This window comes from Martes martes (assembly GCF_963455335.1).
Source record: "Martes martes genome assembly, chromosome: 12".
Classification (NCBI taxonomy): domain Eukaryota; kingdom Metazoa; phylum Chordata; class Mammalia; order Carnivora; family Mustelidae; genus Martes; species Martes martes.
In genome coordinates, this window is record NC_137900.1 from 35,232,093 (window position 1) to 35,247,601 (window position 15,509).

The following is a 15,509-nucleotide window of genomic DNA, read 5'->3' on the forward strand; positions in this document are numbered from 1 at the left end:
AAAAAAAAAGAGGGCGCCTGGGTGGCTCAGTGGGTTAAGCCCCTGCCTTCGGCTCAGGTCATGATCTCAGAGTCCTGGGATTGAGTCCCGCATCGGGCTCTCTGCTCAGCAGGGAGCCCGCTTCCCTCTCTCTCTCTCTGCCTGCCTTTCTGCCTACTTGTGATCTCTGTCAAATAAATAAATACAATCTTTAAAAAAAAAAAAGAATACTTGAAGAAACTACTTTTACACTAAAAAGCGAGGTGCCTCTTGCTATTATGTGGTAAGCTGCTTTTCAAAAATTCAAATTATTCACTAATATAGACTACTCACTTAGGCTAATAAGTCCAACTTCAATGAAAGGTCTAAAAGAGCATGCTAAATTTCCCCAGTAATAATCATGACATTCATCTAAATTCTTAATCTGAGGAGGTGTATCAATGAGAAGCACGAGACAGTACATTTAGAAATTACCAGAAAAAACAAGTAGCAGACCTCTATGAAATAATGTAGATAACAGTGTGTACATGGTAATCTCTCACTGTGCATGTCTTTTACCTAACTGTGTGGCATGATAATGCTTTTGAGAATGCAAGTGGTTAGATATAAAACACACCTAAAATGTCCAGTCTTTCAATGCTTTTGTCAGCCTAATTAAATTAACTTATATGACTTCAATACCAATATGCTGTAAATTATCGTGCATGGCCCGATTAAATTCAGAGAAAAATCAACTTTTGTAATCAGACGAGACAGGGAAAACAATAAGCACAATCAAAAAGTGGAGAAACATGAGTTGCGTTACCTTGTTACCCCCACCATTCTCCCGGGCATCATCCTCACCAAGCTTTCTCTAACAGCGAAAAAGGCCGCATGCGGTCCGCCATAGCCCAGTGGCACTCCAAACCTCTGTGAGCTACCTAGGGCAATGTCCACCCCAAACTCTCCAGGAGGCCTCAAGATACACAGAGCTAAAAGGTCAGTAGCACAGCAGGCCAGGCTCTAGAAAGGACACAAACGAGAAAGTGGTGGTTAATTGTCACCTTCCCCTGAGAGCAGTTGGAGAGTAGTAAATTATGTTCAATATAAGCAGACAGATAGGGTTGTTTCATACCCGGTGAATTCCATTTACTCACTGATTCATTCAAAAATATTTACAAAGGGGCACCTGGGTGGCTCAGTCAGTTAAGCATCTGACTTCAGCTCAGGTCATGATCTCAGGGTCCTGGGATCAAGCCCCACATTGAGCTCCTCACTCAGCAGGGCGCTTGCTTATCCCTCTCTTTCTGCTCCCCCTCCTCATGTGCTCTCTCTCTCTCTCTCTCAGATAAATAAAATCTTAAAAAAAAAAAATTACTTAGTGCCAGGAATTAATGAACAAAATAAGCTTGAAAAAAGGCAGGAAGGATAGAATTTAACATTGTAGGTGATACAGGTATAGAAACTAAGATGCATTAAAATCATTAATTCAAAGTTGGGATACACCTCCGTGGACCCCCACAAGGAGAGATTTGCCTACCCCAGTCTGATGGGCCCTCTCCACAAGCTCTGTGAAATCTTCCACCTTCCCCTCAGTGTCTGGATACTGGAAGAGCACTCCACTAACATCTTTTCCACTGAAGTCCATTTCATGGGGTAACTTCAGCTCAATGAGAACGCCATTGTATCTGGAAAGACAGAAGACAAAGAGCAATCATGCTTTTGATTTTCAAGAGAAAATAAAAATCCCTTACAATTTATTTTCAGTGATATAGTGTCCATATTCCATGTCCTTCCTCATTGTCCCCCACCCAACCTCATCCTCACACACACACACACACACACACATGCATGTGCCCATCTCACACCTGACCTTTCACTGTTAACAGAGCTTCACACCATCTCAAGTGCTTCCAACACCTTGGCTTCTGTTTCTCTCCTCCACCCTTACCACTCCCATTCCTCCTTTCCTGCTAGAACCTGCTCCTGAAAGGGTCAGGAACACAGCTTCCTAGGACTAAAGAACCCAACCTCAGACAGCAGTCACCACTTTCACCTGGGATCAGTTTTAGATGAATGGAAAACCATCAATAAGACAAAGAGAAAGACCTTTCTTAACCATCCAGTTCCAATCCCATGTGAGAACACCCCTTCTGAAGGGACGGTGGTTTGGGGTTGGGGATTATAATATTGCCCAGTTCTTACAAGAAGAAAGCAAACAAATAACAGAGGCCAGGGAGAGTTGTGCTGTATTTATCTGATTACAGCACTAAACTAATATAGTACCCTTATTTTTGTCTATATCATACCACACCTAGGTTTTACTTGGATTCCCTATAAACTATGTTTGCAGTAGTATACACTAAATTCTAACAACATTGCTGAAATTATTTTAGTATTTTTAATTTTCTTTTTAAAAAAAGAAAACAAACAACATGGTTACTCAATATAAAGCAAAGGCAACTAAAGCCACTTCTATATTCTCCATTCTGACACATTTTACTTACGAGGCAAAATCTCAGGAAGACAGTGGGAGGGAAAGTAAAACTGAACAACCTCAATGTAAACCAGGTTCACCTCCAATCAGTTTGAAAGTAACAGAGAGAAACAACAGAGATGAGTATGATATATATTATCCCTGAGTTCAAAATATGATTGAAATTAATTACTTGGCTCGAGTCTGGACGACAGCTATTGTCTGTGGGTGGCAACGGGGGTCAACAAAAAATCTCTTCCTCTTGTTGTGTCTGTTGAAAAGGAAAATCACATTCAAACATGAACATTAAAGAAATCAAAGTGGCTTCTAAGAATGCAAAGCAAAGGTGGTACTTAGGGAAACTCTGAATGCAATGTAAAAAATGAGTCATTAATTCTACTGAAATCCAATTTCTATTCTTAAAAAGAAAACCAAAGGCCCAAAATAGAGTCACTTGTGCTAGGTTCAAGTCACCAAACTGGGGCTTAATACATACCTGATTATAGTTTCAAACATCCCCAGTAATACAATCTTAATTGGTCAGCCTAGAATTTCCTGGTAAGCACCAATGAAGTGGTAATTCACCTAATAAGACCCTTTTTGTCCTCCAAAGGAAAGTGACATTGCTCTAAGTAATCCCTTTTTTGTTTGTAACTCCCTTAAAAACCTTTTTTCTTTCAGGGCAGTTGGGTGGCTCAGTCTGTTAAGTGTCTGCCTTTGGCTCGGGTCATGATCCCAGAGTCCTGGGATCAAGCTCCATGGTTGGGCTTTCTGCACAGTGGAGAATCTACTCCCTCCCCCGGCTCATGCTCTCTCCCTATCTCTCTCAAATAGAGAAAGAAAATCCTTAAACAAATAAAATAAAATAATAAAAATCTTTCTCTTTCAAACTGGACAGCAACATGTAAAAGAATGAAACTGGACCACTTTCTTACATCATACACAAAAATAAGTTCAAAATGAATAAAAGACCTACATATGAGACCTGAAACCACAACAATCCTGAAGAACACAGGCAGTAATGTCTTTGACATTGGCCAAAGCAACTTCTTATTAGATATGTCAACTGAGGCAAGGGAAACAAAAGCAGAAATGAACTACTAGAACTTCATCAAGATAAAAAGCTTCTGCACAGCGAAGGAAACAATCAACAGAACTAAAAGGCAATCTACTGAAGAATCTACTGGGAGAAGACATTTGCAAATTACGTATCTGATAAAGGGTTAGCATCCAAAATATATAAAGGACTTATAAAACTCAACACCCCAAAAGCAAATAATCCAGTTAAAAAATGAGCAGAAGACATGAATAGACATTTTTCCAAAGAAGACATCCAGATGACTAAAAATACTCAACATCACTCATCATCAGGGAAATACAAATCAAAACTATAATGACATATCATTTCACACCTGTCAGAATGGCTAAAATCAACAACACAGGAAACAACAGGTCTTGGCAAGCATGTAGAGAAAGAGGAACCCCCTTACACTGTTGGTGGGAATGCAAACTGGTACAGCCATTCTGGAAAACACAAAGTTTGCTTCTCTCTCTCATTCTCTCTCTCTCTCTCTCTCAAATAAATAAATAAAATCTTTAAAAAAAAAAAAAGATTTTAAGAAGGGTACTTGTGATGAATATTGGGTATTTTATATAAGTGGTGAATCACTAAATTTTATACCTGAAACTAATATTACACTTTAACTAACTAGAACTTAAATAAAAATTTGAAAAAAGGAATTAAATCATCAGATATTTTTTAAAAAATACCTTTCCCTTTCTGTAGCCCTTTATCACTCTTTTCTATCTGCTAGATGGGATGCTGCCTAATTCATGAATCATTGAATAAAGCCAGTTAGATCTTCAAATTTACTCAGTTGAATTTGTTTTTTGTTTTTTAACACTATTCCAACCCTATTTAGCAAAATAAATCTTAAACTGGCTTAAATTTTTAAATATGTTAAGAGTTAAAAGAAATAAAAACAGGATAATGACTGGGTACAAGTAGAAATAAAAAAAGGTTGAAATTAAAACATCTGAGAATTTTACTGCCAAAGAAGCATTTGGAGATTATCTAAACCAAATGTCCTCATTCATGAAAAGGACTCAGAGAAGTGACATGGGCAGTACCTTAGAGCTACCAAAGGACCCAAATCCTGGGAGTTTTCTAAAAGTTCATGATTTCAGGAAACAAAATTGATGGAGACTGTTAAAAAGAAAACCACAATTTTTTTAAAAGGGGAGGGGCATCACTCTGGCTTGGTCTTTGGGCATCTGCTTTCTGCTCAGGTCATGATCCAGGGTCCTGGGATGGATCCCCCCAACACCCCTCCACTGGCTCCCTGCTCAGCGGGAAGCTTGCTTCTCCCTCTCCCACTCCCCCTGCTTGTGTTCCCTCTCTCACTGTCTCTCTGTCAAATAAAAAAAAAGAAAAAAAGAAAAAAAAGAAAACCAGAGACCCAAAATGGTGTTTCTTGCACCAGGCCCAGTCACCAAGCCAGGGCTTAATACCTAAGCTAATTGCAGTTTCAACCACCTCCAGAAATGTAGTCTTAACCCCGAGTCAGGAATTTTCTGATAAGCACAAAGGAGGTAATCTGTCACGTGGGCTTTCTCCATCCACCAAAGGCTAGAAGTGGTCATCTGCATAATAAGACACCCTGTCATTCCCCCTAAGGGAAGGTGATCTTGCCTACCACATTCTTGCCCCACCCTCCGTCCTATAAATAAAAAATCTTTCATTTGTACAACTCCTCAGGGAGCCTTTCTACCTGCTAGGTAGAATGCTGCCCAATTTGTGAACTGTTTAATAATAAAGCCAGTTCAGATATGCTTCAGATATGCTCAGTTGAATTTTGTTTTTTTAATAGTATATATAACAGTGCATGTGTCATGAGCACATCTGGGTAGAAAGGATGGGGAACACGACATGCATTTAATTTCCCAGAAAGCTACACACTGACCAGTTAACAACAGCTTTCTCAGTGGAACAAGACTGAGAAACAGCAGGTTCACTTCATTATATTCTCTACTGTTTACATATTTTTCCACTCTGAACAGGTATTTTTATAATTAACATAAATTTAATAGAGGATTAAGTAGAGTTGGGTAGATACAAAAGTGATTAATTATCCAAAGCACAATGCTCTTTACAGTGTGAATCTAAACTGGGAGAAAAGAGCCATCTGTTTTTGGAAACAAAAACACTGCTATTTTCACTTTCATTTATTATTATTATTATTTTATTTATTTCTTCTAAAGATAAAAACCACAAAGCTACTTTTCAAGGGTCAAATTAAACATAGGCCCGAAGGTATGAGAATTAAGAGAGATGAAGTAAATCGAGCATTGCAGAGCTGTTGCTCATTAACTCAAATCAGTTCAGGACCGAACCCCTGAACCATCAACCAGAAAGGCCTCAGGTTCTCCAAGTATGAAATGGAAGCTTAGAAAGAGAGGCAGAGGGAGATGAAGCAGCAGCAAGAAGGGGGATAAGGATGAGATAAGATGAAAATGTGAACAGCTGAGAACAGAGAAGCATTCTTTCTGGCTGTCCACCCCCTCCCAGGATCAGGTGGAAGAGTCTGAACCCACCTCTGCTGCTTGGGAAGCAGAATAACCTGTGGCTGGAAATTTAGAGTTTTCCATACCTGCTAAGCAAGTTTGTTTGGGGTTCACTACTGCAATGTTGTGATTTATAAGAAATATATATTTGGTCATGACCAAATTTTTAATATATCAAATACCAAATATTTCATATTTTCATTTATATTTAGCATTCATCCACAGTTCTTGGTTCATAGCTCCCCAAACTTCCTAACTGTGGAGAACACAAAGATGTCTTTTTTAATGTTAATTAAATTTGGAAAATGTCCACGGATGGGGTTTGGTTGCCAATGGAACCAACTATGTGATTACAGGGGTGGAACTTTTAGTCCTACTCCCTGACCTCAGAAGGAACAGGGGCTGGAGGTCAAATCAATACCCAACTGCCAATAATTTAATCACTTCTGCTTATGTAATGAAGCTTTCATAAAACCCAAATGGACAGTGTTTGGAGAACTTTAGGTCAATGAATATGTGGCAATTGGAGGAGAATGGTGTACACTGAGAGTGAGCATGGATGCTCTACACCTTTCCCACATAACTTGCCTTATGTATCTCTCCCAGTTGGCTATTCCTGGTTTGTTTGTTTTTTTCCTTAATAAACCAGTGATGGAGTAAGTAATGGTTCTCTGAGTTCTGTGAGTTGCTCTAGCAAATTAACTGAGGGTGTCCTGGGAACCTCTTGTTTATAGCCAGGCACTCAGAAGCAAAGGAAATAACACCGGCTTGCCACGGGCATATGAAGTGGGGTGGGGTGGAGAGGGGGGCGGGGCAATCTTGTGAGACTGAGCCCTTAACCCCTGGAATCCGATGCTATCTCTAGATAGATTGTGTCAGAATTGAGAGGAATTCTTAGACACCCTGCTGTTCTCAAAGAATCGTTTATTGGTGTGGGGAAAACCTCCACGCACATATTGGAATTGGTACCAGAACCAATTTAACCATCTCTAAGTATCTGGAAGCCAAGAAAGAGAGTTACACGGGCATTCAGAGCCAGAGGCACAAAATCTCAGACATACCATGAATATGGGCAGATTTCCCAACCAGATGATATCTACGGGAGAATTCTACCAGGAAGGTCAGCTCAAAAGTACTCACAAGGCCAAGAACAAAGTAAGGTGAGGAACTGGAAAGCAACTGTTAACTCTACACCTTGACCCAGCAGTTCTATTTCTAGAAATGCATCCTCAAGAAATAATCAGAACTTTCAAAAAAATTTTTTATTTAAAATTATAAAATATTAAAAAATCAGAATTAAAAATTTTTTTAAATGTTTCTTTTAAAAATTTGTTATTTTTTCAGTGTTCCAAGATTCATAGTTTATGCACCACACCCAGTGCTCCATGCAATCAGAACTTTTTTTTTTTTAAAGATTTCACTTATTTATTTGACAGACAGAGATCACAAGTAGTCAGAGAGTCAGGCAAAGAGAGAGGAAGGGAAGCAGCCTCCTGCCAAGCAGAGAGCCTGATGCAGCGCTCGATCCCAGGACCCAGGGATCATGACCTGAGCCAAAGGCAGAGACTTTAACCCACTGAGCCACCCAGGCGCCCCGCAATCAGAACTTTGGACAAAATTTATTCTAAAGATGTAAAACAATAGCATCTGTAACAGTAAAAGATGGTATCAAAGTGAATGTGTAACAAAAGAGATGAGGTTACATAAATTATGGTACTTTCATGCAAGTGAGTAATACCAGGTAGTCAATAAAAGCCATGTCCTAGAAAGCTGACTAAAGCAAATCTTCTCACAATGTATTGTTAAATACAAGAAAACAAGGTATAAAACATTTAAGGACAACCTAAAACAATATGCTTCATGAAAGAAAATGGTATTTGAACAATACAGATTGCCAGTTCCTACTCAATAACCATTCTCCCCTTTACCAACAGGAACAGAACTCCAGAACATAGCGGGCAGCAGTGCGCCCATCTAATAAAAGCTGCATTCCCCCAGGTCACATAGGTACGGGTCGTCAATAAAGCATGAAGTTGCTGAATGCAAGTTTCCAACAAACTCTTTCAAGAGGCCTTATTTAGCTAGCAGCACCCTTGCCCCTTTCCTCCTTCCTGGGTGCAGAGGTCATGGTTAAAGCCCCACCAGTCATCTTGTGACCATGAGGACAAAGGCCTCACACTGAAGATGGCACGGAGAGAGGAGCTTGACACTATCTCAGAGCTGCCGTAACATCCCTGAACTTAACACTATGGATGACCAGAGCCAACACAATGGATGAGAAGAGCCAAATGTTTTCTCATGTTAAATGGTAAACAATAGCAGCTTTAAAAAGCCACTTTTCTAAAGCTGCTACTATTGCAGATTTTTTGGCTCTCTCAGCTGACTGGTATAATGCTACTGTGTGTGTGTGTGTGTGTGTGTGTGTGTGTGTGTGTGTGAGTGTGTGTGTGTGTTTCTGAGAGAGAGAGAGAGAGTCACTGGACACCAATAGGGCCAGCTCTACCTGCACAGCCAAAGACACTGGAGAATGGCCCTTGGCCCATAGGCCTCTCACCTGTGGCATAGCTGCATCGCCTCTGCAGCTGCTGTGGCCTCATCCAGCAGGGATGCGTTGGCCATGTCCATGCCCGTGATGTCACACACCATGGTCTGGTAGTTTAGTAAACTCTCCAGTCTCCCCTGAGACACTTCTGGCTGGTATGGAGTATACTGGGTGATCCTGTGAAAGACACAAAGGCCATGTCCAAACTTTGACTTCACTATCAGAAAAGTGCACAAGATGTGTTCATTTTGGAATTCAGTAACTGGAATTAAGTTTGCCTTCTTTGAGAATTGTGTATCAGTAGGGATGCTTAGACTTAAATCACAGTAACAATATTATCTTTAGTTTGGGCATATTCAGCACTTACATTTCTATTTTTTAAGTTACTTTTTAATCTTACATGTCTATATTAATAATCTTATCATATGTATGTGTTTTATTGTAACCGGGTTCTTAAATCCAAGTGAGTTTACCTACGGTAATATAAACAGAAATTTTACTTCCTGTTATCTTTCTTCTAGCTAAAAGCCTATCTTAATCACAGTCCACAATAGGAAAGCATCTAAGAGTTTACTATCTATACTCAAAAGTGTTTTTTTTTTTAAAGATTTTATTTATTTATTTGAGAGAGAGAGAGAATGAGAGAGAGAGAGAGCATGAGTGGAGAAAGGTCAGTGGGAGAAGCAGACTCCCTGTCAAGCAGGGAGCCCGATTTAGGACTCAATCCTGGGACTCCAGGATCATGACCTGAGCTGAAGGCAGTCGCTTAACCCACTGAGCCTCCCAGGTGCCCCACAAAAGTGTTGTTTTATGGGGATCTTTGTTTTTATACTAAGCAGTAGAAATTCTATGTGCTCCTAGGAAATTAAGAGAGGTCTACTTAAGAATGCTGACTATTGGGCGCCTGGGTGGCTCAGTGGGTTAAGCCGCTGCCTTCGGCTCAGGTCATGATCTCAGGGTCCTGGGATCGAGTCCCGCATCGGGCTCTCTGCTCAGCAGGGAGCCTGCTTCCCTCTCTCTCTCTCTCTCTCTCTCTCTCTCTCTCTCGCTCTGCCTGCCTCTCTGCCTACTTGTGATCTCTCTCTGTCAAATAAATAAAGAATGCTGACTATTCAGTTATTTAGAGTCTGGAGAAGTTAACTCTGTAGCTATCAAAATTCAAGGATATAAATGGTTAGAAGACAGCACAGCAAGAGTTTTAGTCTTGTATCTTTTAGTTATTAGCCAGAAATATTTCTTCAGGTATTTGAGCTAATCCATTTTGTACCTTCATCCTTTTTTTCATTACTTCACTCATCCTACAAAATTTACTACATGCCTGTAAGCGCCAAGAACTAGGCTATGTTCTGCTGATGATACATCATAAACAGATCAGTCCCTGATCTCAATAATATGCTGTCATGGGGAAAAAGAGATAATAAATAAAAGAAATCATTTCAGAGTGATAAATTTTTTTTAAGAAAATAAAATCAGGTGATATGATAGAGGGTGACTGAGGACTCGTGACACAGTTGCTATCTTTTCACCCAGAATCCTTTCACTCTACCACCAAAGTGGGTCAGATTGGGGTCCATGCTCCCACATGTGATTGACATTGTTTTATAATTCTATTGTTTTTGTTCTCCTAAGCCAGAAAAGTATTAGGAAAAAAAAATTTTTTTTTTCAAGCCCTATCCCTTTCTGTCTTGCTCTAGTAATCATGTGCAGGATATTTCCATCCTTTTTCTTTCCTTTCTGAAGGCTCTGAAATCAATATTTCTTGTGTTTGAGGGGGAGTGGGTGGGGGAACTTGCCTAACCAAGCAGTCTAATGTCAAGAGTTTGAAATAATTTTAAAACTTTTAACTGGCATAGTTGTGTGTGTGTGTGTGTGTGTGTGTGTGTGTGTGTAGGTGTATAGCAGAGTACATTTTTGCTCCAGTTAACTCCTTGAACAGCCTGGCTTAGCAACTGTAAATCAGTTTGCCAAATTCTAAGTGGGTGGTGAACTGGAATGAATGAGGCACACAATACATGTTGTAGACAAAGTAGAAAAGGAATCTGAGTAGAAATGGGGTCACACAAAAGGCACAGACAAGAAGCAATTGTGACCTCACATCCGATAAGACTTTCACACACAGCATAGCCTACCACCACAGACATGCTTAGATTGCCTGACTATCTGAAACTTTCATTTTATTCAGAGTCGTTATTTTACATATAGACAGACACACAAACTTGCTCAGGCACACACGTGAGCATACACAAATTAGCTGGTCCATCCAATAAATGGGAAAGATTCGGAATACCCATGGACACAGCATATACAATAGGAATAGAGACAGCAATGTTCCAAAGAATTCATCACAGCACTGAATATTGAAAAAGAGTAACAACAACAACAACAAAAAAGCAACAAAATTAAGTATTCACTGAAAGGAGAATTATGCATACATAATACTACACATTTATTGAAAATAATGCATAAAAGAATAATTCCTGACATGAAGATGCTCCTGATATATGTATTTAAAAAGTACAAGTGTCAAATACCATGATCCCATTTTTGTAAATTTGACCTTTTTTCTGATTATCTTACACCTTTTTATTATAAAAATTTGGAAAACTCAGATGAGAAAATAAAAATCACCCATTATCTGAAAACTCCCAAGATAACAACAGTTATAATTTAAACGCATTTCTTTTCAATGTTTTTTCTTTTTCTCTTTTATGACAGGCACAATCAAGTATGTTGCCCATTTTTATGTAGTGCTATCTGCCCCCTGTTTATTTGTGACTTTTCTTTATAATTCTTTTTTCTCCAGCTTTATTGAGATAATCAAGAAAACGGTATATATTTAAAGTGTACAGGGGCACCTGGCTGGCTCAGTCAGTAGAAGGTCTGACTCCTAATTTCAGGGTGGTGAGTTCAAGCCCCACACTGGGTGTGGAGCCTACTTAATAAAATAAGAAAAAATAAAATATATAATATAATGATTTGATATACATATTTTGGTAGATAATTACCACAATCAAGCTAATTAATTTACTCTTTCTACATCATAATCATATTTATATTTAAAATAAGATTATGCTCTGTGTAAAGTTTTATGCCCTATTTTATTTGTTAACATTATCCCATGAACAATTTCTAATAACTTTAATACTGTTCAATGACATAATTTTTACTGTTATGTAGCATTAAATCATCTTATTTACCATAATTTATTTAAGTACCCTCAAATTAAGTACCCTCTGTCTTATTTCCTTCAGATAAATTGCTAGAAGTAGAATTATGAACTGTATATGATAATTAATTTTAAGGTTCTCAGTACATATTGCCATGTTCCTCTCCAGAAAGATCATACCCTTCTGTACTCTATTTAGTAGTATAGTGATTCACACATTTCCTTGCATTATCATGATACTAGTATTAAGAAGCCCTGGGTTTCAACCTTAATTCTTTAACTTACTACCTGTGAACTGGGACAAGTAACCAAATCTCTCTCTCCCAATTTCTCTTGGTGATCAATGAAGATAACATCACCTATATCGTTATGTTCTTAGCACTCAAAGGAGGTTAAGATATATAAAGCATTTGGAAATGGTAAAATCCTGCCCAAATATTAGTTGTTTTAAAAAGGTTTTTTTTCCTTTATTTTGATCTTTAAGAGGATTTACTCATAATTCTGCTCAGATATTATTAGGTATTCCTATTTGGAAAGGTTTTTTTTTCTGAAAATTTATCACATCTTAGTCAGCTTCACATTGCCTATTCTTCCTCCAATTAGATCCCCAAATACACTAGTTTCTCTTCCAGAATATTCTTATTCCTTCAAAGGTGTTATGCCAGTTCTCAAGGTAGAAACTGCAGTTTTTTGAGCCCAAATCATGATCAATTCCCATTAATCTTCCTTCCAATGCCCCATATCCACAACTTGCCCTTTGTTGTCTTACTGCCCTAATGCTGTGCTTAAAAGAGGAACTTACTGAAGATCTGTTGTGCAGAAGTGTGCGGTATTTGACTTCCCTTTTTAAATGGAGATGGCTCCCCATTACCTGCAGGAAAAAACCCCAGACGTCCCAAGTATAGTCCTCCATACCTGAGACCGCACTCTTCGTTTGATAACAGACTTTGAGATTTAATATTTTCTTCTCTTGCCAGCTTTTCTCACCTTGCTCAATACTCTAATAAGCCCAAACTTAGACTGAAGGTAATTAGTCCTGCTAAAGGAAGAAGTTTTATAATTGTTTTCTTGCAAAAATAAATATATGATCCCAGTTCTTTTATTTGTGAACTTCTTTTAGTCTACACATTTTCTGGACGACTATAATAACAGGTATTAAAGGTCTTAACAAGCCTCTATTAAAAAACTCAGGACAGTGAGTCTGAGGCCCAAGGACACTAACAAACCTTCATTTCAGGAGAAAAATGCTAACACGGGCCTGCTGTCATCTATACAAAGGTTTTGCTGACTCAATTAGGCAAAATGTAGTGATTAAGATGGGGTGTCTGTGACCTACATTTTCTATTTCTTCTTTTGTTTAAAGATTTTATTTTTAAATAATCTCTACACCCAGCATGGGGCTCAAACTCCCCACACTGAGATCAAGAGTCTCATCCTCTACCGACAGAGCCAGCCAGGCATCCCTACATTTTCTTTATTTCAACTGACTAACTCAATTCATTTCTGCTTCTAGATGTATTTTAATATATTTTTAAAGCATCTGCACATCCAAGAAAGCATTTTATCTGGCTCAAACAAGATGCTTGATATATTTAACATGGCATTAACATTTATCCCAAAATAATCAGTATTTTCTACGATTTTGGGCTGTGACATTCTTGTGGGATTGAGAAAGAAGGAGGTAGTGCAGTAGGACAAACATTCATGAGATTCTCTCCTTTTAATCTCAGCGCCAAAGTTACACAGAACAGAAATAGCCACAAGGAAAATATAAGCCTTTTTCTATTAGTTACTGATGTTATCAGCAGTGAAAGATTTGTTTTAACAGTGGACCCCATAAAATAAAATTCTGGACCTGATGTAAATTTTCTTGTAAGAGCCCAAATGTTTGTATTCTTTTGAAGCTATGTTGTCCATTTATTTTCACCTCACGTCACCGGAATTTGTTGGTTCTGTCTCTATGGAAACCATTCAGAAGGGTGATACTGTGAAATCTCCTCACCCTCATGTGCACAGCCCTCTCTATCAGTGCTGGTGAAGTACAGTATTACCCTCTGAGATTCAAATCAACTTTCAGTGAATGGAAAGGAACAACATTTAAAATGTGCCCAAAAACCAGGACTGAAAAAGCAAAACAACATTGTTTCCCTCTCAAAATGCTGGCAGCTCCTAAGGTAAATTAACACATCCACTCACAGCCAGGAAGCAATATGGTGAATATTCTCTATGACCACCAAGAGTGAAGGCCTCTGGCCAGTATTCAGAGAGCTAAAATGCTGCAGCTCATTCATGTACTTTTGAGGCTTATTTTGTAAGGGGAAAGACAGGCCATTTGCTTTTGAAATCAAACTTGGAGTTCAACCATGCAAACTTTTGTTAATACCACAGTGGAAAAGAAACCTCAGCAGTGCAAATTATTCGCACACACACTAAAAGCAAAAAAAAAACAAAAACAAAAAGCACCTAGTTCTTTGATGGTTCTTTCCTGTTCTCCTACTAATGAAGAAATGGAGCATATTGAAACTAAAAGCTCTGGCCAGGAGGCGGGAGTGATTAGGCCAATAAATCTGGCTCCTCTAATGATGGGACATGAGCGACTTCATCCAGGACAAAGCACTCTGATGAACCAGGACTGCTTTGCTATTCAAAAGCAGAAAAAGATACAAAGGTGCTGTGCTTCTCATCCATCCAGGCTAACCTCTGCCCTAGCCTAGACAAATGCTTTGTGCCTCAGAACTGCAGGTCTGGACTTGAGGCAGCAGATGAGGACGGTGTGTATTGATGGCCAACACAACGTCAACTCTTCACAGACTCAAACACACAGAAACCAGCTTGTGTGGGGAAATGGGGAAACTCACGCAGATCAAAACACAGTACTCCTGTTTTCAATCTAGTAATACATTACCATCCTGCATTCTCCAGTAAATTCCGCAAAATCGTCTGTGGCACGGAGCAGTTATAATAGCCCATGCCCATATACGATCTCCAGATCTTGTTTTTGCTGGAAATGGCATGCAGAGTTGTAAGGATTTCATTTTCACCTGATTATAAAAAAGAGAGAAATATTATAAACATAAAAACATCTCAAAAGAGAACTCTAACTATAGTGTAAGAGCTTTGTTTTCTTTGAATATATATATGAAAACATATATATGAAAAATATAAGAATCAATCCCCCAACAATACTACATAGTGCATGCAGAAATTTAAAAAAATCCCAAAACAGCACTCAATTACCCCTCCAGTTTGGTTCCCCATAACTTTTTTTTGGCTCTTCTTTTTTTGGCTTTGTTAGACTTGCCCAATTTTAATATTTGCCTCATTCTGAGTTTCTACTGTTCCCTTTACATTTCTATGGTATTTACACTTTCTACTTTCTTGGGACACCTGGGTGGCTCAGTTGGTTGAGTGCTGGACTCTTGATTTCAGCTCAGGTCTTCATCTTAGAGTTGTGAGATTGAGCCCTGTGCTGGGCTCTCCGCTCAGCATAGCATCTGTTTGTCCCTTTCCCTCCCCATCTCTCGTTTCCTCCCCACCACCCACTAAATAAACAAAATATTTTTTAAAACCTCGCCTTTCTCAGGGGAGCCCTCCTTATACTGTTGGTGGGAATGTAAGCTGGTGAAGCCACTCTGAAAAACGGTATGGAGGTACCTCAAAAAGTTGAAAATAGAGCTACCCTATGACCCAGCAATTGCACTACTGGGTATTTACCCTAAAGATACAAATGCAGTGAACCAAAGGGGCACGTGCACCCCAATGTTTATAGCCGCAATGTCCGCAATAGCCAAACTACAGTGAAC

At 38.9% G+C, this 15,509-nt stretch overlaps 1 protein-coding gene across 1 annotated transcript in view; it reads right to left on the reverse strand.

The window, feature by feature from the left end:
• Nucleotides 1–15,509, reverse strand: part of GLDC (glycine decarboxylase) — a 93,172-nt gene that overhangs the window by 60,505 nt on the left and 17,158 nt on the right. The window contains exons 3-7 of the mRNA XM_080819871.1: nucleotides 14,612–14,747; nucleotides 8,553–8,717; nucleotides 2,628–2,705; nucleotides 1,499–1,646; nucleotides 785–981 (exon numbers count right to left, since the gene is read on the reverse strand). Coding sequence (XP_080675997.1) covers nucleotides 785–981; nucleotides 1,499–1,646; nucleotides 2,628–2,705; nucleotides 8,553–8,717; nucleotides 14,612–14,747 — 724 coding nt within the window. The remainder of the gene's footprint in view (nucleotides 1–784; nucleotides 982–1,498; nucleotides 1,647–2,627; nucleotides 2,706–8,552; nucleotides 8,718–14,611; nucleotides 14,748–15,509) is intronic.